The sequence below is a fragment of the Eutrigla gurnardus genome, assembly GCF_963514095.1.
Source record: "Eutrigla gurnardus genome assembly, chromosome: 17".
NCBI classification, from domain to species: domain Eukaryota; kingdom Metazoa; phylum Chordata; class Actinopteri; order Perciformes; family Triglidae; genus Eutrigla; species Eutrigla gurnardus.
Genome location: NC_139928.1, coordinates 19358449 through 19383521, shown reverse-complemented (window position 1 = coordinate 19383521; position 25073 = coordinate 19358449). Strand labels below are relative to the sequence as shown.

The window sequence follows — 25073 nt, the reverse complement described above, 5'->3', positions numbered from 1 at the left end:
GTGTGTGTGTGTGTGTCTTTGCGGTCCATCCACATTTCAGGAACACAATGATGGGAGTAAGCACAGCGATGAACCAGGCCCTCATTGGCAGCAACCCCCTGGCTACCATGCAAGGTGTGTGTGTGTGTTTGCATGTGTGTGTGTGTGTGTGTGTGTGTGTGTGTGTGTGTGTGTGTGTGTGTGTGTGTGTGTGTGTGTGCAGCCCCGCCGGGGTCTTCATGAGTCTCCATTTCTAAAGACCCCTTCCCATTTCACTCTTCATCCATTCTGTCCAAAATGAATTTCCTTGCAGCCTCAGCCAACAGCGAGCCGGGCTCCCTCCTCCTCCTCCTCCTCCTCCTCCTCCTCCTCCTCACCACTAACTTGTTGAATCGCTCAGTGTGGTGAAAGATTCAATTTGACTCTCGTACAATAGTCCACTATTATCACAAAGTGACAAGAGCCCCCTTATGGCGAAGCTTAGGAGGCCAAGTCAGCTTACAGTAAACAGTTGAACAGGCACAATCCCTCCGTCTCAATATCCAGACCTGTTGGCTGAATAACTAGTTTCCACTCAAAATTCCCCATTTTCAAAGAGACGATCTGTGGCCAAATCAATTAAGCATCACAAATAAGGTTGGCGGAGCTCAGCTTTGAATCCCTCATGTGATCAATCTCCCTGTAGCGCCCCGTTCAGCCCCTCCTCCCCTTCTCTATCCGCCGTCTTTGAGACTCGGCCTTCCTCCGGGCCGTGTGCTGATGAGAAGGATACAGTGTGTTATGGAAACTGCAGCTCTGGCACTGCGGGCTCTGATGCACTTACAGGCTGAAGGGGAGAAGAAAGAGGAGGCTCTGTGAGGGAAAGTGAGGTCGGGGTTGGAATGGAAGTGTTGACGTGAAAAGGATTTCTGGTTCTGAATCCCTGCGGGGCCACACGCGCTCTGAATGTTGCCGTAACGGATAAAAGTGTTGACTATTACTCTGGAATTCAAAAGTCTTCAGTTGTCAACTGTGATCCGACGGACCAGTTATTCTGACCCGTCGGCAGAGAAATACAACACGTAGCTGGATCATAGAAACGTGGTGTTATTTCTCATTGCATTATAATATAATAACGCTCCGAAAAAGACCTGCCGACACTTTTACTACAGCTGTTATTCCGTATCATAGCAACCGAAGCCAGCTGGACGTTTTCAGAAGGGAAAAAACTTGTGTTGAAACAGACTAATTGTTGAGATTATTGATTAATTAATAATATATAGAGAGAGAATATGAAAGGAAGTCTCCCTTCGTGTTTTTCTATTTGCCGTCTACTCTTATCCTATTGATTTGTTTCCGTGGCGATGAGGCCTGGCTCTCGTGGTGTGCAGACAGCCAACAGGAAGTTCATTTTCACTCTTTCACGAGGGTCCGACTCCCTTTCATCATCATGTGGAGGAGTGAGCATCACCATCCTTTCATTTGTTATTTAAAGGAGTTTTCATCACCTCCAAATGTAGAAACATTCACGGTGAAGTTTCACCCAAACGACAAAAAGCAACATATTTCAGGATTTCTGTCTCTGAGACTTGTGCCTCTCTCCAGAGATATGAAATGATTTCTCTGTCTGGTTCACTCGCTGCATTGAAGCGTCACGTTTCCACAGATTAGTGTCCCAATTAATCCACACAACTCCAGTTTTGAAAGGAACTACTTTGTCGTGCTGGAATTGGTTTGAAAATGTCGTTTTTTGATTTGACTTTGGGTGAACTGACCCTTTAACCATCGTCAGGACAGCCCATCAGTCATTTATTTTGTTCTCTTGATAAGAGCGCGTATGAAAACCTCATCGTCTTTATCTCTAGTTACTGATGTGTTCACTGACTTCTCCTTCTGTCTCCTCCATCTTCCTCTTCTCTCATCCATGAATCCATCTCTCCACCTGTCGTTTCTCCATCTCTGCTCCCTATACTGTGTTTATAACTCCCCCTCCTGTCTCCTTGTTCCTCCTCCATCACCGTCCTCCTCCCCCCGACCAGCCCTGGCAGCCAGCGGCGGCCAGATTCCCATCTCCAGCCTGGAGGCCGGAGCAGCTCACATGCTTCTGGGTGGACACGGAGGTCCTGCTGTACCTCCCTCCCTCCGCCAGTCCCTCTTCCTCAACCGCCCCACCCTCCTCCCCATGGTGACCTGCTCCATGGCCACCTCTTCCTCGCCTGCCATGGGACTGGTGAGCATCAGCGGCGGGTGCGGCCCGAGGCTCTCCTTCTCCCAGTCTCCGCCGCCGGGCGCCGGCGATCTCATGAGCCCGACCTCGTGCCCGGAAGAGTCCGCGTCTCCTTGTTCAAGCCCCGCCTCCTTCTGTTCCTTCAGCGAAGCCTCGCCGCCGCCCCTGGGAGGAGCCATGGCCGAGTGACTCCTGACCGACAGCCAAAGTATCCTATCAGAGGAGGAGGAGGAAGAGGAAGAGGAGCTTTAAAAGTCAAAAATGTACAACCTCGCCTTTCAACCAAAGCCATCTCTCTGTCTGATCCATCTGTGATTTCGTCTCTCTCGCTCTCTGTCTCCCCGCTGAAGTCTTCTGAAGCCAAAAATATACCCAGACGGATGACGGAGGAAGCAAAGAGAGAGGGAGGATGGAGAGGATAGAGAGAACTGCAGAGTGGAGGGGGGGAATCTGAAACCAAATAATGATCTACAGCTGGAGAGGTGGCACTGACGAGTTGGGTTTTTTTGCTTGGCGTCAGGAAATGAACAGCGTGGTTTTTATCTGCTGGCGAGGAAAAAAGAAACTCGCGGAGGGCAGGGATGAGAAACTGTGTGTGAGAAAAAAAACGGGAGGCAAGAAGAAAAAAAGACTTGTTCAACAAGCTCGGAAGGTCACGTGGTTGCAACCAAATTTTTTTTTTGAAAAAGAAAAGACGCTCGAAGAGAAAAACACACACTGACAAAGATGAAAACCAAAATCTCCAAATACCAAAAACTGAAAACCAAAAAAAGGCAACAACAAAAAAAAAAAAACCTAACGGAGAGAAAAGCTTTAGTTCAAAAAGACTTTTGCATCCTGATCAGTCCAGGTTCAGTTCATTCATTCATGCCAAGCATTTTCCATTTAACTCAGGATTTCCTTTATTCTCATGTTTATCTGTTTTCTCTTATTTTTATATTCATCGCTCTTCAAGGTATTTCTTGCCAAATGTGTATGTTTCATGTTTTACAGCTGATACCTACCTCTCTGGATGAACATACTTACATTAGACCAGGCAGCGTTTGTTTTAACCAGCCTGGAGTGGCAGGCGGGTGGGGTTTACTACTATAGTTACTGTAGCATCAGGTAATACACACCGCGATATAAAACTCAAACATTGATTTAATTCCACTCTTCTGGCACGAAAATAGGATTTAAAAAAAAAACGTGTTGGAAAATCTCATTTGACCCATAAAAATTATTCTATTGGTCAATTTCTAAATAAGAGCCACAATGATTATTTACAAATTAATTTTCTGTTTTAAATTGAACATTAATATCAGGATTTCCATTCTCATTCTTATCAATATTCTCATTGTTATCGTTAGTGCATGCTCAAGCTGAAGTACGCGGTCCTCACGCTGCCTACAAAGAGGAGACCAGAGGCAGATGTGGACAGTCTTGGGATTTGATTCCACATTATTTGGCCTCTTTTATTTATCATCCGCCCGCGTACACACCCACAGCCCCATCATGTCGTCCTCCAGACTGCTCATCCTCCACCAGACAGTCACTCTTGGATACCAAAGCATCGCCTCTGGCAGCGTTGTCTCTTGATTTGCCCGGGAGACGAGTGTCCAGACAAAACCTCAGCAGTGTCAAAGGGAAAACACACACACACACACACACACACACACACACTGCAAGCATAAGAAAGAGTCCAAACCAAAAAAAAAAAAAGAACAAAAGAAAGAGGTGAAGCACCGGCGTTCCCCTTACTGCCCCCAAACCCCTGCCCTCCATCCCTCCCTCCCATCTGCCCCTCTCCTTTGTCTCCAAAGATCAGATCAAAGGGCCAAAAGAAAAGAGGAGAAGAAGAAGAGGAGGAGCAGGAGTGGAGGAGCCAAAGGTATGAAGAGCTGCAGGGGGAAAGCAAGAAGAAGAGGAGCAGGAGGAGGTGCGCTCAAAGCGGCGGACCAAATAACCAAAAAGTAACCCAAAACCAAAAGCTACTGCTACTGCTACTAATTATGTATGAGTGACTGAACCGTAACTAAACCAAATACAAACAAAGAGGGGGAGGACGGGGGAGAGAAGGGGGAGGAAGGCCCTGTCTGTCTGTCTGTCTGTCTTTGGCTGTGATTGCTGTTCTCGTATCGGCAGACAGAAACGGAGCCCTCCCTCCCTCCGCCAGCGACCTCGGCTTTGTTCTCACTTTCTTTTTCCTGGACGGATAAAATATGGAATAACCTCAACAAACTGACTTTGAGAATATATACATATATATATTTTTGTTTTTGCTTCCCATAGTGTGTCTGTTAATGATGTATGGACTTGTCTCATTGCTTTCTACTTAATATGCGGCGGGAAGGGGGGGGGGGGGGGGGGGGGGGGCGACGTGTTGCCTATTTTCATATCTTCTTGTCTCTTCGGTTACGCTCTGGATTTTTATTTTTTCTCTATGGTTGGAAATAACTGTGAAAATGTAGCTTCCGATATTTAACAAAAAAAAACTTTTTTTTTTTTTTTTAGTTGATCCAGAATGTTGAAAAAGCCACAACTGAAAACCAAAAGCAAACTTTTTAAACATACAACCAAATAGAACAACCAAACCAATGCACAAGCTGTACGAGTGGCTCAGCTGTGTGTGTGTGTGTGTGTGTGTGTGTGTGTGTGTGTGTGTGTGTGTGAGAGTGTGTGTGTGTGTGTATAAAGATAAATCCTCTTGCATACAAACCAAAACCGTAAAACACAGAACAAACTGTCACAAAAAAAAACATGTTGGATAAAATAGTAATGTTTATTTTCGACTGTTAAAAGCAAAACTCTTCTCATTTTCAACCTGGACCTGCTTTTCCCATCAAACAGACACACATTCACTAATGATGTGACACGGAAACAAAACTGTGAAACAAACAGCACATCACCGTCTACAGCCGACTCTAACGCTCCTTGAACGCATCGCCAAGGATCACCTATAAATCACCTATAAAATAGGTTTGATTTTCCTTGAAATGGGATGGAAGAGAAACACGAGGCCCAGGTTGAAAACAGAGTTACTGAAGGCAACTAATGATGAAGATAGGGGGGGGGGGGAGGCTAAAACGTTTAGAGGGAATGTATCCATTAGTTCTTCTAGGTTTTCGTAGAGGGAAATAATCTATGTCCAACCGCTCTTACTAGTCGCTGATGTATAAAAAGACTGGGACTCGATGATGATGACGACGACGAAGACGAACCAAAAGCTTTAAAACTCTTTATCTCTCACGGGCTCTTTGTCGGGGGAAAACTGTTTGTATTTATTGTACGAGGGAGGTGTGTGCTTTTTCTGGGGATGGGGAGGGGGGGGAGGGGTCCGTTTGTATTTTATTAACTTCTTTGTCTCTCACCTTTATTTATTGACTCCTTATTTATGTATTTATTGGATTCTATTTATGTCTTTCTGGATCTTTGTAATAGTTTTTCAGGGGTTGTTGTGAGGCTTGTATCTGCAGAGAGAGGCGGATGTTCTTGAGATCGAGACGAGAAGACGCCAAACGAATGTTTCAAAGCAAAACCAAACCTAAAGACTGTTGTTAAGCCGAGACGGGGAGAGAAAGTAGCAGGGAAACCGTGACGGAGGAATGCTTGTAAAACCAGCTGCAGGTTTTCCATCTGGAGGCCGTCGTCTTACTGTTTTTAATCCTCATTTTTTCGTTAATTCACTTCGTGTTTAAGTGGACATTCAAACGGTACTAAATTAAAAGTGTTGCACCAAACAAACTAATTCTTACGTTGAGATTAGTTGTCGTTGATGCTGCGTTACGTTAAAATCTGACAGCATTCAAGAACAATTCACAAAAACCAAGATGGACACCAGGTTAGCCACTTTTAGCGATATCAATAACGCATTTGTAGCAACTGGACAGCACAACTGATTTAAGACAGAAGCACTAATAAATGACGACTACGAAACTTCCACAGCTCAAACTAAACGCTCAGAAATATCTTCACCCCGTAGCTGCTACACAGCTAACAGAATTAGCTGACAAAGCTAACATTAGCTTGCTAACGTGTTTACAAGTAAAAGAGCTAAAGTTCTTAAACATAGCTGACGTCACAGTTGGAAAATGTTACTAGAAATAATGTGAAATGGAAGAAAAAAGCGACACAATAGATCGAGTTCTCATTACAAATAGATATGCTAACATCGGACTGAACGGCTAGCATTTTTAGATTAGCATAAGTGAATATGAATACTACAGTCACGCAAAAAACAAAGTAACTCGTACATTTACAAAGGATTAGCATTTACGTTCAATATATCCGTGCGGTCTTCCGAACGAGTCCACATAAGGAGGTCTGGGTGGTGTACTGGTCCAAAAACACAGGACTTTCACCCAGGTGACGGCCGTTCACATCCCGCTAGGACCAAATACTTTTGTTGCGTTTTTGTTTTGTTCCAACTTCGTAGTCAAGCTGGGTTTTTTTTTCACTAAACCCGACTGTATTGTTTTTGTTTAGTTCATTAACGTGTTTCAAACTGCAAACGTTTGATCACTTTGTTTCCATGGAAACGTCATCTGGAGTGAGGTTTAGCTGTATGGGAACGTAGTTTTGTGATGCTAACGGCAACTTTTCTTAAAAGTCTTTATTATTAGTCTCAACTACTAAGACGTTTAGTTTCTCTGGTGCGACCTGATTCCGTTAATCACATGACTGAAACGAGTTCGTAAACACACTTTTGGACGGACTCGAGGAAACGCCGCCGCTCAGATCCGTCCGCCGTAAACCCCCCGACGATGGAACAACTCGCAGCTCAGCTTTCTGGATGTTTGGTTTGGTTTCCTCCGTGCACGTCCCCTGCTGCTCTCTAAAAAGCTTTGTGATTCCCTCCGTCTCCTCCTTCGGGGGACGAGGGGGCTTTTAACTCATACCTCTGCTACTCTGATGAAAAAACCAAATAGACATTCAAGCTTTAATGACATAACAATAAAAAAATAAACTTAAAAAAAAAAGAGACATGACTTGTCTGAACTCAGGAGTGAGGGATGTGAAACTGGCCCTAGCAAGTTCGACGATGGAGAAACAAAGATTTTCAGTTCTTATGGCTTTAACCTACAGAACACACGAGGTCGCCGAGGTCACGAGGTCGCGGCGGCGTGTTTGGTAGCGAGGAAGGTGTGTGTGTCCTCACTGCTGTCGGGGGAAAACGTTCTCATTTACGTAAAATACAATTTTACGGTTTGTTGCTTAACACTCGGGCTGCAGAGCCAAAAAAAAACAAAACAGTGTGGATGTCAAAGTAAACTACAAATTGATATTTTTCAGATTTGTGTTTTGTTGTTGTTTTTCGGGTCTCCGACCGACAGCAGTGCAGCTCCGTCTGATGTGTGCCTGTGTAGTCCGACTCGGCTGTGGTGGACAGAGAATGATACCAAAGTTAAAAACGACCATAGTGCGAGGCTACACTACCAACACGACACACACTCATCCATGTGTATATAAACATCCAGGATTCTTGTTCGGGACTGTCTCTGCTTAAAGAAAAAGGCTCCCAGCGCCTGTCGTTGCTATAACAACACTGTCAGATAATAAGAGCTCTTCAGGCCTTGACAGTTTTCTACTGTAGTTCTTCTGTGGCTGTGAATGTTAATTTTAATACTCTGCTCAACTTTCCAAGTCACCGTGACACGTAAAAGACTTTTTCTTTTTGAGAACATAAAATTAAATAAAAATAAAAAAAATGAGAGAATAACTTCAGTCGGTATTGTTTGCCCCATTTTATCATTTATTTAGGAAAAAGTTAATTTAAAAAAAAAAAACGTTTTCCTTTCTATTTTTTCTACAATGCAGCTTAAATCCAAAGGTTAAGAGGACAGCAAAGATAGATTTTACTGCTAAAGAAAAAACCTCAATAGTGAAAACCAAAGAGCTCCACTGTATCTCCTCACCTTGACTTTCTTTGTTTGTTTTTTATCTGCATTTGTACAACTCCCATGTTTTTTCTGATGGCTGTAAAACTCCAAAAGTATTCTTTGATATAGCCTATTGATGATGATGACGGTGATGATGACGACGGTGGCGATGAACATAAAAGATGAAGCAAACGCCGCTCTGTAAGCTTTAGTATCTGTTCTTCGGGTCCTTTTTTCTGTTTTTGAAGTAATGCTTACAATATGCTGTTATTTGACCTCGAGGCTCTCTCTGTCTGAGTTTGATTCTATAACCTGATTCTGTTGGAAACGTTGGGGTTTGAAACTGTTCTCTACTGTCCCTGAACTCATCGCTTTCTGTGTGCCTGTTGTTTTGGGGGGCCAGGGAAACGGGACAAAACAAACCTGTAAGTGTTAGGAATAAAGTGAGAATTTAGACCAAAGTCATCTCCCGCGTCTTTGTTGTTTATTTGTTGGTTTTTGCTGCATTCAAGGATGGAAATGTTGGAATCAGACAAGTGTTAAAAAACAAAAAGACAGTAGGAAACGTCTCTCAGATTAAAGACAAACGATGATATACGTTTGAAATGATATGTCAAAGTAAATCATAAAAATACTTCTAATCAGAGTTCGAGCCAGCGATCGTCTTCTGACCCACAATCCTTTGCAGCAGATATATGAGCAACCTCGGTCTCCGAACAATTAACTTCCAACACAACCGGACGGTACGATGAAGTACGATTCCAGAGAATCGTACTTCATCTTCGTTGACGTATCACAAATTAGTTTCAAACCAGTCCACCCAAGTCCGCATGGAGACGAGGTCTCGGTGGTGGACGGGTCAAAGGTCACAGTGCATACTTCTTGTATACTTCTTTCATACTTTTACTTTTGTTGCCTGGACTGAACTATGTCGTTTTGTATCATATTTTATGTTTCAAACTGCAGTCGTTTAAAAATATGCTTTGCTGAAAACGTTATTGAGAGTGTAGTTGAGTTGCATGGGAACGTCATGTCACTGTTGACTGCTAGCCACCGGCTCAGCCGTCTTTCACCACGTTGACACCAAAAGCCAAAGACTACAAATGTGTTAATAAACGGGGCCGCAATGGGAGAAATGTGCTCTCGCCTGTGTTCAAAGACGAGCTGCAGAATTCTGAAATGATCTACAACATTTATTTTGAGATGGTTTGACCCGACCCCCCCCTCAGGTGGATTATCTCACTCTTTGCACATCATCATTAGCTTTGATCGCCTCGTAGTGATGTGGCGGGGTTTGAAGGCCGTTGGTATTTGAGGCGTTGTGATACTTTCCTCTGAAATGTACTGCAATAGAAGTATAAAGTAGCAGATATGAAAGTTTTCTCTGTGTTTCAAAGTTCGGGTTTGTGAGAGTTGCTGACACAGCAGGAGGACTTTCAGCACACGTGCACTTTGCTTCGCTTTCTGGCCGTTGCTCATGTTCAGGGGTGCCGTGTGGGAGAGGGAAACCCCTGAATGATTCAAGGGGCCCCGGAGCAGGACGGGGATTATATTTTTAATGTGTTGTTAGCAGCTCCTCTCTCTGCCCGCTGGTGCCGCCGTCCTCAACGCTGTGTTGTTTAGGGAGAGAAGATCGAACTTGTTTTCTCCACAAAAAAACCCTCTCCTCAGCCAGTTTCTACTCCTCCTCCTCCTCCTCCTCTTCCTCGCCTCCGTCTTGTTTTCACGAGGTGGATCCAGAGCGGTTTGCAGCTTTGTAATGTCACACATCTGCCAAAACCCCAAATCCCCACGGCTCCTCCCATCTCCAGTAAATCAGACCGACTCCACACACAGATAGCTGCAGGGCGCAGATCAGCTCTCAGTTCCCCGTCCAGCAGATTACCGGGCGCCGGCGTGGAGTCAACCCTACTGGGTCGAGCCACGGGCGCCACTTTGCACCAGCAACCTGAAAGACACACGCCGTTTCATCTCAACGCTGTCATTGTGGGTTTTTTAATATCGCTGTGTATTATTTATTTCTTATTATAAACCAGGCGTATGGAATAGTTTGGGCCAGCTGTGGTGAAGGAAGAGGCAGATATGAGGCTTCGGTGTGAAACTGCTGATGTGTAGTTTTTGACATTCAGCCTCCTGAACCGATCTCATGAAATAGTGACGCTGCTATTGGTCCTGGGTGGTTCAGATCTGGGTGGCCTGGGGTCCATGTGTGTGTGTGTGTGTTTCCAGTCAGTCCCAGTCTCTCTTCTGGGAACCAGCATGTTGTAACCCACAGGTCCCTCAGGAGAAACTAACCGTCTCCGTCTGTAAACTCACCGTCGGTCCCGTCTTCCTCGCTCCGTCGCTCCCTCAATGAGCCTCTTGTGTTTGCACCTTCACACTCTGCCTGCCAGATGCCAACGGGCCAAACGTTTGGGAACCAAAACTCAAATACCAGGTGTGAAGTAGCCGTGAAATCGGCAGCTTTTTATCCGGGGCCTCCGATGCTCCGAGTCGGAATCACAGCAGCAGGAGGAAACGGTTTCATAACGACCAAAAACTCTCTTTATCTTTCATGTGTTTGTTGTAAAATCAACATGTTGAGGACACAAGTGTGACAGGATATCTGATAAACAGACTAACAGCAGTAATCACTTTCAAAAAATATAGAAAACAAGATGCCAACATAGACCTGCCGTTTGTGTTTTTCTCATATCAGTGTTCCTAAAATGAAACATTAATCATCACATGAAACAACTGATTAAAACACATTGATTCAGAGGGGGATCAAAAGCTGAATACTTTAATATTAATCATTTTAATTTAACATCTACCCTTCCTTTTTATTTTTAAGACACTGAAATTATAGAATTATAGATGTTTTAATGTTATTTCTCATAATTTACAATGCTATCATGTATTTTTGAGATCTCATGGCATCAGTTTTATTTACATTTACATTAATGTTGACTTGCAGTTTGTGCTAAACACCACTAGATGGCGACCATTCACTATTCATTATTGGACAGAAAGCAGCAAAAAATTAAGCGCTGATGCTTTTTATTTTGTTTCTGAACAATGTTCATGATAACATTTAAAATATTTTTTAATAATGAAATAGATTGTTAGATTAATCTATAATGTCGAGTTTTAATTATTCTGATAAACCTTACATCGTCATTCTATTTGAATACATATGATCTACATTATGAAGGACTGGTTTCATTCTTTTCCTGTTATTTTTGTTTTTCCCTCATTTGAGGCTTGGAAGGAATTATAATGTAAATGAAATAGAAATACATGAAAAAACTCAATTCACCCCAATTAGACGAAGACATACAGTCTAACAATCTACAAGCTGAGATTTGTTAAATGTCCTTATTAATCACATTCTTTCTACCACATTTCTGTTAAAATAATTATGAAACTCTTGTCAAATAAATCACAAGAAGTCTGTGAATCCAACTCTTCTGAGAACTAAATCCTGTTTAATTACCTCCCTCATTATACTTAATCAGGTAAACTGTCTGCAGTTTCTGTGAAGTGTTTATTCATTTTCTTATTACATCTTTGTGTCTCGCTTTAGCTGAAGGCCGTTTAAACTAAGAAATGTTTCCGTAACCAGTCGGATGAGTAAAGACGTCCTCGGTACGTCTCCGTTCTCATAAATGGAAATAATCTGGTTCAGAGTTGGACGGCCTGCGACGGTCGCCGTGTTTTACTACAGATCACATGTAAATTCAGTCTCAACAGTTAAACTGTCTGTTGTCAGACTGATACAAACCGGTTTGATTTATTCTGAAAAAATAATAAAAAAGCTGGCCTCGCTTAATGAAGCTGAACAACAACGCCTGAATCTGGACGATTGATTTAATATTCAGTGAATAATGTTTATTTAAGGAAACCCTCAAATTATATGTGTTTTGTTTTATAGTGCTCATCCAATTATTGACACCTCAGGAACAATACATACTTTATATACTTCATTATAAGTAAAATCCTCAAATGTACTTGTGTAATCAGTAAAAGTACTCGTTCTGCAGGAAAATAGACCCAGTGACTGATATATTATCATATATGACATTATTAATTGTTGCAGATGTATGAATTAAACTGTCATATTTCACTCTGAAATGTTGTGGAGTAAAAGTATAAAGTAACATGTACCTCAAGATTGTGCTTAATTAAATAGACTTACATTCCACCACTGCTCATGTTTGGTAACCAGCATGGTTTTAATTAAAAGGACGGTATGTAGGATTTGGTTATGAATCCCCTTAAATGCTGCACACTGGCCCTTTAAAGTTTCAGAAGTTCTCTACTGATGTGGAAGTCTCTCCAGACGGTCTGCTGGTCTCAGATCGGGGTTCGGTCTGGCGGGTCTGGGATCGGGGTTCCCCTCCCGACCGTCAGGCCTTCGCACCTAAAATGTAAATACTCCAGCCAGCGCGACACCACATCTGCCTCTGACGTTTGACTGTCTCCCACAATCCAGACACAACGTCCCCTGGTAACCGCGGTGATGCAGACAGTCCCTCTGTAGCTATAGAAACAAAACTGCATGCTCGGTGTGTGTGTGTGTGTGTGTGTGTGTGTGTGTGTGTGTGTGTGTGTGTGTGTGTGTGTGTGTGTGTGTGTGTGTGTGTGTGTGCGGTAGGTGGGCCGGCTGGCTGCTTGGCGCTTTGTCTCGCTGGCTAATCACCACAAGCCCTGGTGTGATGTCTGTTGCCATCACGCTCCTTGACTTCAAAACTGTATTTCTGGGCCTATAGGCCGCTTCCCGCCCGGGCCAACCCCCGCCAACCCCCGGCCAAACCTACACAAACACGGTGCCAGCCAATCCCACCCCAACTCAGACAAACTCCGTCTCAATCCAAAGCCATCCGAGCGTAACGGTGCAGCCAAGCCCACCGCACCCCACCCGCCCCGACCCAGCATCTGATATTTAATACTGGAGACATCATTAGCCAGCGCTCTCCAACAGAGCGCCCTAGAACAGCAAACAGTGGAAGAAATCACCATAATTGTAGGTGGCAGGATCACCCTGTGGGTTAGAGGGGGGGTGTCTGGGATCTAAGGGGTCAAACACTTGATCCTATCGACAACTGATTTGTCTGTCAGTCAAAGCGTTTAAGCAAGAATCTGAACCACAAACCGCTCGGTGTGAAACCGTGGACGAGCGCCAAAACCAGGAATCGCAAAGATATCCAAGTGTAAAAGACAATAATTCACATAACTAGAAAATGATAGAGAGTTTTTTGGGTCTTCAAGCAGCGGAGGAAAAACTGTGCTGCCAAAAACCGTCTATGTGATGCAATTTTTCAGTTTTTATTTCAAGGTTTTGTTGGACAGAAAACAGTCGAGTCTTGCAGCTGCAGAACCGGCCAACTAAACACTTAGAAAAGCCGAAGGCGCCTTAATCTCTGTACAGTTACGGCAAAGACACGCAGGTACAGACGTACAGCAGGGACAAGACACCAGACTATACACGTCAGCCTGAATATATACATTACCTTCAAACAACCAGGCAGGACGAGAGGGAGAGAAGGCTGCTGAGTCTCTCATCTGGTTTATTTTCAGCCAAAGGCGTCGGAAAGAAACGGACCGGCGTGACGAAGAACAGCCGAACCAGGCGGGATAAAGGTGAGAGATAGAGGTGGACGATCCACGCCGGAGCACCTCGTTAGTGTTTTCATTGGCCGGTCGCTGTGTTGGCCCCGCCCACTTTGACATGCTTGTCTCTCTCTGCTGTCAACAGACAGTAAAAACCTCTGAATGAAGCACTGTGAGGCGCTGGAAGGCAGAGATCCTGTCTGACGGGGTTCGCTGGGACGAAGCATCCTCAACAGGAAGCATTCAGCCCCAAAAATGATACACATCAGTCATACTACTTGTTACTTGGTATTTCTACCATCCTCTGAATAATGAGCACTAAGTCAGGCTGTGATTGGTAGATAGACTGATGTGGGTTAAGGGTTTAAGATTTGGGGTTTGTCCCGACATTCATTGCACTCTCGGACGCCTCTGTAGCTGTCGGTCATTTTCTCCAGGGGCTGTTTCTGAAGGTGTTTCTCCTCAGAGTGGGCGGTAGTGTGAAGTAATAAATACGATTTCCTCTCGTTCACCAAAACAAACGGAAGGTGAACTTTTGCTCATCGTCCACCAGTTGCTCTGCATCCTAGTCAACATGTTGCTGGCGGCCTTTCTTTAATGTCACCTGAAGGCCACCGTAGTCGTCAGCGCTACCACGGTTTCCTAGAAAGGGGCGGGGCCAGAGAGCGGAGGGGTTTTTCCAATAATCACCCCTAGATGTCGCCGAACCCTACGCACTGCCCCTTTAACGAAGTGGACGTACGATGCGTACGTTTAACCCCCGCGGTGACATCGTTCCTGTGACACGCGGGCCCCAGGCGGCGTGCTCCTGGACTGACGGAGCTGACGCAGCGGTCTGGGTCTTCGGGGAGTGCATTATGGGAGGAAGCGGCGCGTGGTGCCAATAGGAAGAGGGAGTTCCTCCAGAGATAGACGGAGGAGGCTGTTAACACATACACACTGAGCTCGTTATAGACCGACACCGTTCCACACATACCTCCCCCCTCCTCCCCCTTTCCTCCCCCCCTCCCTCTGACTGACTTCTCTCTCTAATCCCACTCTCTCTCTCCATCCTGCCAACTCACACTTCTCTCCTTCGCTCACGTCTGTGAACTCGGCCTCTCGGGTTTCCCCTTGCTCATGTTCTCCTTCCTCCTCCCCTGCTCCTCCTCCTCCTCCTCCTCTCCGTTACAGACTTGGCACGGGGCTGCAAATAGGTCAAATATAACTCTCCCATTCCTCCCTGCCGTCCCTCTTCCTCCCTCCGTCTCTCTCTCCTTATCAAACACGACCGCCGTCTCTCGGCGGCAGAGTTGACTCACGCCTAATTAACCGCCGTCGTTCTGCACCGTGAGCGTTGTTGTTGGTGAGGTTCATTATGCAGATGATCTGTGGGGGATCGTTAGAGACCAGACTGCTGTGAGAGAGCAAGCAGCAAACACATTAACGTGGTTCTGACGGGTTCATTCCTGGTTTACGTGTCACAACAACGTGTGTGTTCAGATCTCCCGCCACACGGAAACATGAGGAAACATCATCTCGTCTTTTTCTGTCCACCATCACGATGTCGTCATGACAACACCTGCATCAGCTTCATCACACTCAGATTAGATATGATCACTCTCCTCGCCGCGTTTACTTTCCTAAAACTCTGTTAAACAGCACGACGACTTTGTGGTCGTGATGGGAGTCAGCTGGAAGACAGAAGGAAGCCTCGGCAGGAGGTGAAGCGGTGGAGGATCGGAGCCGGATGGGGAAATCAGTTTGAATCGTACCATGAATTACACATTTGTTTGTCAATAATAAGTGAAGAAAGTCACATTTTGTCATAAAACTGTTGAAGTCTCTCTGTGTTCGGTACCAGGATGCAACATTACTGTATAATTATCTTTTATATTGACAAACATATGTGTAATTGATGGCACAATTCAAACGGGATCAAAACATTTGAATATTCCTGCATATTTTTTCCAGAATCAGGTCCCATGGCGGTCTACAGGTCCACCTTTCTATCAAGGTGGCAGATCTGGACATTAATATTTAAAAACCTAAGGGGATGCGTCCACATGGCTCGACACCTTTAGAAGAAGGTGAGAAAACGATTTGCTTCTTTAACGCCAAGAAAGTCTCTCACTTGTCATCACTCTATCTGATCTGTTTTATCTGAATCTTCCCTCTGCAGTGTCACGTTGTCATTTACAGCTTCCTGAGGTTACAGTACCGATGAACTGATTACTGATACCTGCCGTTCATCATTCAGACTCCTCTCAGTCTGACTGTATGCAGATTCTCGGGGCCGTCCTTTCCCCCGAAATTCAAATGAGCCTGAAATGTCCCCCGTGACCTCCCGTAGCTAATAACAAGCTAATGGAAAGAGCTCTGCCACCCCTCTTTCTTTCCTTTATACATTTGTTTTCCTTTTCAGAAACCCCACTCTCTCTCCTCCCCCATTTCTTCCATGGCCTCATCCTCCCCTCTTTCCTCCCATTTCTGTCCCCTCTCTCTCTCCCCCGGCGTAGGAGCGTGTTAATCCCATTACACATGTGTGAATACCAGCTGGAGGAGAGCGGGAGAAAGGGGGAGGCGGAGGGGGGGGGGAGACGGGAACAGAGAGTGTTTGTGTCCGAGCGGGTCTGACTGCATACTCTACGACTGTGTTGCTCCACGCGAAGCCCCCGAACGCAGCGTAGCGGCGGTCGTGTAGCGTAACGCATTATAACGAGGTGTGATGTTTTAATGCACTTCAGCTTTAAATAATCACACAAAAGTACACTGACTTACTGTACTTCAATACAATTGGGATGGACTTTATTTTAAGTTTTAATCACCTACATTTAGCTGAGAGCTTTAGTAACATTTCAGATTAAAACAGAGAAAGTGACTAAAAGTATATATTATTAGAGTGTGTTGCATTTTAGGGGATGTATTGTATATAAATACATTAATTATAAAACTATATTTTCATTAGTTCAGAACGAGTCCGCCATGTTTCTACAGGAGCCCAGAATGGACAAACCAAACAGGAGAGAGTCTTTCTCTTTTTTTTTAGGTTCCCTGAAGGCCACCGTCGTTTTCTGACACGCTTGGAAAGGGAGGGGTTCACCACTAAATCTTTCAAACTGCTCCTTTAAGGGTGAACTACCATACGTATTTACCAATGATACAATACTTAGTAATATTTACGCTCCGCCACCAGAATACTGAGTCGGTCGGACATAAGAAGCTCTTGTTTCCTCGCTGCGTGTTTTAAAGGCGCTCGGCTCCCCGGTTTGTGATTCAGGACGCCGGCGACGACGACGGGAGCGAGACAGTGCAGACAGGCCCAATGTGGCTCCTGAAGAGTTCAAGCGCCAAGTAAATAAACAGGCCTTTTGATCACAAAGGGCCCATTCACTCTCTGCCCCCCCCCCCCCCCCCCTACTGATCCTCACTGGTTTCTCCTCAGCTCTCCTCCCCTGAACTCTGCCTTCTTTTAAAACCTGTCCACGTGTCTCGTCCCTCCATTCCCCATCTTATCTACACAACCAGGACTGTGCTGCTGCTTTTGTCCGACGGTCAAAGCAGCAGACAGACAGACAGACAGACAGACAGACAGACAGACAGACAGACATCATCTGACCAGCCAGCGGGCAGACAGACAGACAGAAAGGCAGACAAGGGGCCTCCTTATTCCAAAAACATACGATCACGGTGCCGAGCGGAGGAGCTCGACATGGAAAATGTCTTCATCGCTCCATCTTTAGCACAAAACACCAGCGGGCAGAAAGTTTCCCCTCCGCTCGCTCCGACCAATCGCACGAGCCGCCTCGTTTTGGGATCGACTGCTGTGAGGGAGAGCGTGTTTTCTTTTGCATACAGATGGGCCGGTGTGAAAAGGCCTCTCCCATTACAGTTTTTGTTGTCGGGAGTGAGTGCCGCTCACTCTGGGTGTGGCTCAGTTACCATTTGCCCCCTCGGGCCCGCTTTCCATTTTAAAAACACGCTGGATTTCCTCGGATTGAAAACACTTAACCTATAGAGAGAAAAACAAAGACAAGAGCAGCTCCTTTTGGGCTGATGCTACAGGGACCAAACCTTTAAAAAGTTAGCTTTTTAACTGCAGGATTTTAATGCTTTAAAAAGTAAAGGAACATTTCAATGTTTTTTTATCCACACCTTAAAAATAATTTGATCATTATGGATCAATTAGGCTTTACTGTCATGAATGGGTATAAAATGAACACAATGGCTTGGATTTGTTGTTTTTTTATGTTAATATAGTTCCTGATAATCCACTTAAAACAAAGACGACACTGATTTTAAATCACTCATCCTTTGACATTTTGAATGGCTTACCGGTATATAATATATATACATAATTGTGGTAAAAGTGATATAAAGATAACACTAAAACGGGGTCAAAACACCCCATTGACACAGATTAAAGTCAATAAATTGATCGCTGTGACTTTCCATTATTCATCAGGGTGATCGTAATCAAAAATGGAGCCTCATTTTAAGAATACAGGATACAAAAACACATGTATTGATCCGTTATTTATGCAGGGAGACCTTATGATTTATGATCATTTCAAGATTTTATTGTTTTCACTAAAGTAGTCAGTTTTTCATAACTTCCCAATCGGTGGTGATTGATTGCTCCTGTTTTCTGATGAGGGTCATTACCACCTCAGTAATGAACTGATGGTGACTCTGGTGATCAATTAGTCCCATTCGCCCCGAACCAATTCACACGTATGTAGCCGCCGGCTCCCCCGCTGGGCTTTTGTCTCGGGGGCTTTCACATGCGGACGAGTGTCGGCGTCACCCTCTGCTCGGCCTCCCTCCCGCTGCATCAACAAACTACCATTCCCACTTTCAAAGATGGAAGTTCTTCTCACTAAATCTCGTCACACTTTCGAGTCTTGCTGTGAAACATAAGGCTTTGTTTTTGGGGTGACTTCCTTTTCCCAAAAGCTGTGTTTTGTTGTTGTAGTTTGGAATTGAACCATCTAGCAGGAGTGCTTTTTGTTTTTAAAACACAAAAAAGAGTGAAGACAGAAACCTATATAGAGAAGACTCATCCAAACAAGATACATTAGAATATTAATGTAGATTATTCTTTTTAATTTGTATTTGTCTATTGTAATTGTGAAGCGTAACTATGTTTAAACCAGTCTGGAATGGGAAAAATGCTAAGCTAAGCTAAACTCATCCTTTAATCTAAGGAGAGGGAAGGACACGAGGAGGTAGGCGAAGAGGGAGGAGGAGATGGAGTTACGAAACAGAGGAGGATGGAGGATCAACGCAGATCGGAGGAGTGGAAGAGGAGTAGGAGTGTAAAGCATGGGGGCAAGGAGGAGAGGACGTGGAGGCGAAGGAGTGACGGCGGAAAAGGAGAGCTGTTTTCTGTCGTATTGTTATTGTGCCTCTCTGTGTGTGTGTGTGTGTGTGTGTGACAATGGCATGAAATACTTCACCCACCGGCTGGCCTTCACCTCCCACACACTGCCACTCAAAGTAAATGAGCGGAGAGCCGAGGAGAGAAAACAGCGTGGCGACTGGCTAAGACAGAAGGAGAGAGAGAGAGAGAGAGAGAGATACCAACGATCCACACTTCTGCTTGTCTACTTCATTTCCTTCCCGTCCGCTCTTCAGCTCAGCCTCCAGTTTGAGTAATTACTGCTGCTTTCTTTCAACCCCGCTCTCTCTCTCTCTCTCTCTTTCTTTCTGCTGCCTCTTCAGAGCTGATGTAAGTGCTGAAGGACCCTTCATTAGAGAGGGAGAAAGGAGCTGTGTGTGTGTGTGTGTGTGTGTGTGTGTGTGTGTGTGTGTGTGTGTGTGTGTGTGTGAGAGAGAGAGAGTGTGTGTGTGTGTGTGAGAGAGAGAGCCCATAATGCTAATAAGCACCTGAAGTCCTGTTATCATTACAGTCCATCTACATTTCCAGTCTCATCCCACCACCATCCAATCCAGCGGGACTAAACACCTGTTGATTGGCCTTTTTCCTTCCTTCCTCCCTTCCTTCCTTCCTTCCTTCCTTCCTTCCTTCCTCCCTTCCTTCCTGTTCCGTGCAGAAATCACGGATGGCGGCTCCCCGGCTGCCTCGCTGTCGCAGTTTGTAGGTAAACACGGCGCCTCTCATCACCCGCGGCTGCAACGGGTCTCCACGGCAACGCCGTGACGCGCCAACCGGGAGCGCGCGCGGTGCGATAAACTACAAGCGGTGGCGGCGGCGGCAAGCGACTGGTCCTCCTCGAAGATCGTCTATTGCAGCGATGCCCAAATACAAACTTGCCTCGTTTTATTTAAAGTTGAGATGGAATGGAAAAACGTCCTTTTACCCTTTTAGATCACATCCCTGTCACATTATGTGCAATTATTTAAACATATATGGGAAAATAAATAATAAATCCCTTCATATTTTTGTATCAAAATTCAATATCTGTTTTTTCCCCCGTAAAACAAAATATGGTGCATTCTAACACCAGCTAGTACCAAGCAGTTTCAACCAATATCATGGCATCAATCTGGTGAGATAGGCCTTATCTTTATAGCCAATCAAATTATTCCTCATGTTATGTCCCGCCTCCTAAATTATGTTTCAACTCAACTTTAAACTCGATCATGAACCAGCTGCAGCAGTTATGTTTTTCTCTTTACGAACAGTTATTACTTATATTATTAATTGAATTAACCTTATATATATTGAGCCGATTGGCTCATTATAGCCAGCATCAAAGTGTATTGTTGTGTATTTTGTACCATGATTATAACAACACCATTTTAAAATCTCTGGATACTTTTCACGGTGGAAAAGTCAATTAAATTTAACCTACTTTAGCATAATTTGATTTGTTGTTTGTTTATATACCTGTATATAAAACTACATATATATTTTTTTTATTAGTAGGTTAACTGATTTTGTGTTTCCCTCTGAAAGGACTGAAAGGAAAACATTCACACTTCGATAAACGATCTTTGACAACAAGTGGGCGTTCAGTTCCTCACCCCCCTCCCTCCTCCCTCCCTCCTCCCTCCTCCCTCCTCCCTCCGTGGGTCAGCGTGGGCGGCCCCGTGTGGCAGGAGGAGAGCGAAACACGACACCCGACAGAGGAAAGGGGGGTGGGGGGGGTTTGAGAGAACACGAAGTGAGTGAGTGGAAAAAGAAAAAGTGTGTGCCGGAGAAAGAGAGGGGCAGAGAAAGAACAGAGTTGGCTCGCGGCTGGTTTTGTTTGTTCCTTTCACGAGCGCCGCTGTTTGACTGTCCGCGAGGATGACGGTGATGATGTGGAGGAGGAATCGACCATGCGACATCGTTGCAACAAGCGGGATGAACATTTAGACTCCTCGCATTCCGCTGCTCCTCCAGCGCGACCAAACGGCAGCACGACTCCTCCGAAAACTTCGACCTGCGCCATTCAGACCCGGGCGACTGGATTCCCCCTCCGAAGAGGCTCGGGGCAACTTGTCTGCACCAGAAACAAATATTCCGGCTCAAAACTTTTCTTTTTCAACAAACACGAGACGCGTCTTCGTGCTTTATGTGAAGTGTTCAACTTAAAAAGAAGCACGCGATCGGGAGGCAGGCTCTCTTCTAGCGAGCCGCTTGCGAGAACAACACCGGAGGAAGGAGTGGGGTGTCACGGCTAACTTCGAGCTAACTTAACGGCTACACGCTCGCCAACTAACGTCTAAAGTTACGAGTCGACGGAAGGGAGGGAGAGTGGACTCGAAGAGAGACGGCGGACAAGATGAAAACCCCGGCGGACTCGGGTAAGTCGACGAAACAACGCTTATCGAATAAAAACTTTTCAAACCGCCGCCGTTGTTCTTCACATGAAAACAACAGCGCCTAGCTTCGGCGGGGCTAGCTGGTTAGCATGCTAGCAAAAAAAAAAAAAAAAAACTCCGCTCCGGGGGGAAAGTGTGACTGAATTATGGCGCTGGGTGGATCCAACCGAGCCTCTTGTTATTGTTTTAACAGAAACGAAACCCACTCACGACCGCGCAGATACACTTTATCGACCACAAATACTTATTTTAAAACTTTTTTTAATGGTTTAAACTTGATGCTAGGAGGCTGATTGTATTTACAGTAGAGTTAGCACAAGTTCCCGGATCAGAAAGGAGTCGGGGTCAAAGTGCACTGACCCCGACTGACATAGTAATGCATTTAAGATTCAAAAAAGTGGTAATTAATCATTTTTAAGCAAATGAGTGCAAGCTGCTTAAATATAGAGAAAAAAGACAGGAGATTGGTTGGGTCATTTATGGGATTTTAAATGCATGTTGCAGGGAGGTCACGACATAAATGACCTACTAATTAATAGTTGCTTTGATGAGAGAGCTATTCTACGTATGAAATGTGTTGAATCCAGGTATTTAATTTAAGGAAGTGTCTGTATTGTTATTATTAAAAGCTGAAAGGGTAGAAAGTGAGTACATGATTGGATAACTGCTGATAAGTCTGAGGTTGTAGCGGGAGGTTATCTGAGATAACATTGGGGGGGGGGGTCTGGATTGTTGGTGCGAGCTTCTAAAATTAAATCAGGAAACAAAAGTTTGTCCCCTTTTGTTTACAGAAATCTGTGTTTCCTTTGCTTCCTGTGAGGCAGTTTGTCAGTAAACCAGTTTGACCTTTGACATGTGCAAGGATTTTGTCCGAGTATGTTTTTTCCAGCCTAGTTAAGGGCTTTACTAAGCCGCACCAGGAATTTAAACGTATTTCAACGTGGGGGTATTATTTTTAAAAGCCACTCTTTTTGAACCGTTTTAGCTGTTCACTTAAATTATAGGGATTTTCCATCAATAACTCATGTCGTCTCCTCGATTGTGCCTAAGGTGCTCTTAAAACTCAGTTTACGGTAATCTCCTATACCCGTAATGGGTGTTTAAGAGGGGAATGCCACAACGCAACATATCAATTAGAAACTTTTATATCTCTGCGTCACTTCGGATAACTTCATATATCGCAAAACAATTATGAGAAAACTTAAAGACAAGCAACTTTTTTTCTTCTTCTTTCTTAGTGCAGGGAAATAAAGTACCGCAATTACCTTAAATTGGCTGTTTGTTGGTGTATTTTTTAACTTCCAATGTGCTCCCAAGTATGTGTGAGTAGAATGGATAACTTTTTTTGATCTTGACCATAAGAGCTCCTCATGCTGAAAACTTTTAGCAGGCGTTGAGCAATTACACGTCCCCGGTGTGCACTTAATACCAGACAAAGGGATTTTCTTTGGTCGTAAACAGTCAAATAAAACTTCTCAACTGTAGGAGTTTTATTATTTTTGTTTTATGTCGTCCACTATAATCTTTACAAATTAAATTTAAGGATATTCTCAAAATGAAAAATTGACAGTTTAATTTCTCGAGCAGCAGCCAGACTTAAGTCATTGTGGCCTATTTCAGACATCTGAACATTGTATTCTCTCCTAATGACTTCCATTATCCCGAGGATCAGAATAGCAAGGTTGTGCTGCACTTCAATTTAGTTTTAAAAGTAGACCGCCTTCTTTTAGCAGCAGAGGATGGCCCCCGCTGGCTGTTTATAACTGGTTTTCTGCTGGTTTTGTCACGCCGTTGAGCTGAAAAACAGAGTTTAAAGTGTTGCTGTTTCCATCCAGTGAAAGCAATCTTTGCTTTTACGTTTTCAGACGTTCCTGTTTTAGTTGTTTTGTGATTCATACCAGCTTCCCTCAATGTCTAGGGATTTTTTTTAAAAAGTGCCAACTCTAAATGCGGTGACATCAGTGTGATGTTGGTCACTTTGACTCGAAGGTTTTATTTCGTAAGGAGGCCCATGCTAATATCAGAGGGTCCCTTTGGGTAACCCTGATCTGTATCCACATTACATTATGCATGGAGCTACACAGACCCTTTGTATGTATTTCCCTTGGTGTTGGGGCCTGTTGACTACTTTATGTATATATGGGTCAACCTCAAGCCTCCACTCCACTCTTCCTATCAGGAAGTCAGCAGTCTGGCCCCACCAGCTCCAATTTTCCACTTGTGTTACTCCTTATATCAACACAGCGCCACATGTGAGACGTCACAGCTGTAGACGGCCAGCGAGCCAGCACGCTTTGTTGCACTGTGTGTGTGTGTGTGTGTGTGTGTGTGTGTGTGTGTGTGTGTGTGTGTGTGTGTGTGTGTGTGTGTGTGTGTGTGTGTGGAGTGAAAGGAGCCATACATGAGCAATTAGCTGGCGTTAAGTCTGGTGAGGGCTGGGCTGCTGTTTATGATCGTGAGTGTATTTGTGTGAGTGTGTGTTCACGTGTACGCCCATATGTCTGTCAATGTGCGACTCTACCTGACAATTGATGTGGTCACAACAAAGTGAGTTGTTTGACTTTTACCAGCGGGACCAAATTGCCCTTGAGGAAGACCTTTTGGTTGTGGGCAGTTGAGTCAGCCGATTGTAATTACAGGAAGAACAACTAGACGGATTCATGCAGATTCAAATAGCTCTAATAACACTGGTTAGACCGAAGCTAATGAACCACATGCTCGTTTCGTTAAAGCACTGACGCTGTGAGTTTCCTTTGGGAAGGACTCTGTTGTGTTACTGTCTCACCATTATACTGAATTATGCTGTTGGCACCAGCAGCAGAGACGGCACAATTACACTACAAGCTGAGGCCAAGCTGTTTGTCTCGGGGAAAGTTTGAGAAGAGGTGCTGGCGACGCTTCGTACAGTGACGTGGTTGTGTTTCGGGACACCCCGTCTCTGTGATTCAGCTGTGTGTTATTTGTCTGTCACCATTAGGATTATTGGTAAATATAGATCTGCGGATGTGTCACTATGCCTAATGTGATAATATGGAGTTCTAATGTTAGATTTATTTTGTTATTTGTGGCAGAGCCCTTTTGTCCATACATATGAGGGTGCAGAACAGGTGCAGGTCTCCTCAAAATATACTTAGTAAAGCCTGACTGATGTATTGACCTCTCGCAGGTTCCAGCTCAAATTTATGATTCGGTTAATGTCTCACACTTTTCTTCTTACAGATGGACAGACAGTCCAAGTGTTATGTTCAGTTAATTGTTCATTTTTGTAGGCTTGCCCCACGCAACACACGACCACATTCTTTGCAGATAAATTAGGCTTTTTAAAAATTATTTATTGATGTTTACAATGCAGAAAAATGCCCCTCTTGGAGTGGCAGTAGCTTTCAGTGCACTGATGTCATTTTCTACAGTAAAGTTTATTGTTTAATAACTACATTTGAGGTCTAATTTTTACCACCCAATTTTTTGCATCAGCCCACAAAATCCCAAAAATGAGTCGGACTCTAATACTTAATCATCACAAAATCCACTTTGGAGGAAAATGCAAGAACCAAAAAGCCCCTAAATACCAGCGTTCCTCACAGGATGTAACCTTTCCCTGGTTCTCCTCCCACGTTGTGGTTGCTGCCAGTGATCAGGTCACAGCAGAGGGTGACCTGATCACATTCCTGATTACTACTGAGCTG

The 25073-nt window shown here is 44.5% G+C and overlaps 2 protein-coding genes across 2 annotated transcripts in view; both read left to right on the top strand.

Annotated features, from left to right (window-relative positions):
• pou2f2a (POU class 2 homeobox 2a) overlaps positions 1 to 2507 on the top strand; it is a 52187-nt gene extending 49680 nt beyond the window's left edge. Inside the window, exons 15-16 of the mRNA XM_084031637.1 lie at positions 41 to 114; positions 1998 to 2507. Of these exons, the coding sequence (XP_083887763.1) occupies positions 41 to 114; positions 1998 to 2374 (451 nt within the window). The 3' untranslated portion in view covers positions 2375 to 2507. The remainder of the gene's footprint in view (positions 1 to 40; positions 115 to 1997) is intronic.
• An 18207-nt stretch (positions 2508 to 20714) lies between these two features.
• erf (Ets2 repressor factor) overlaps positions 20715 to 25073 on the top strand; it is a 32855-nt gene continuing 28496 nt past the window's right edge. Inside the window, exon 1 of the mRNA XM_084032253.1 lies at positions 20715 to 21369. Coding sequence (XP_083888379.1) covers positions 21348 to 21369 — 22 coding nt within the window. The 5' untranslated portion in view covers positions 20715 to 21347. The remainder of the gene's footprint in view (positions 21370 to 25073) is intronic.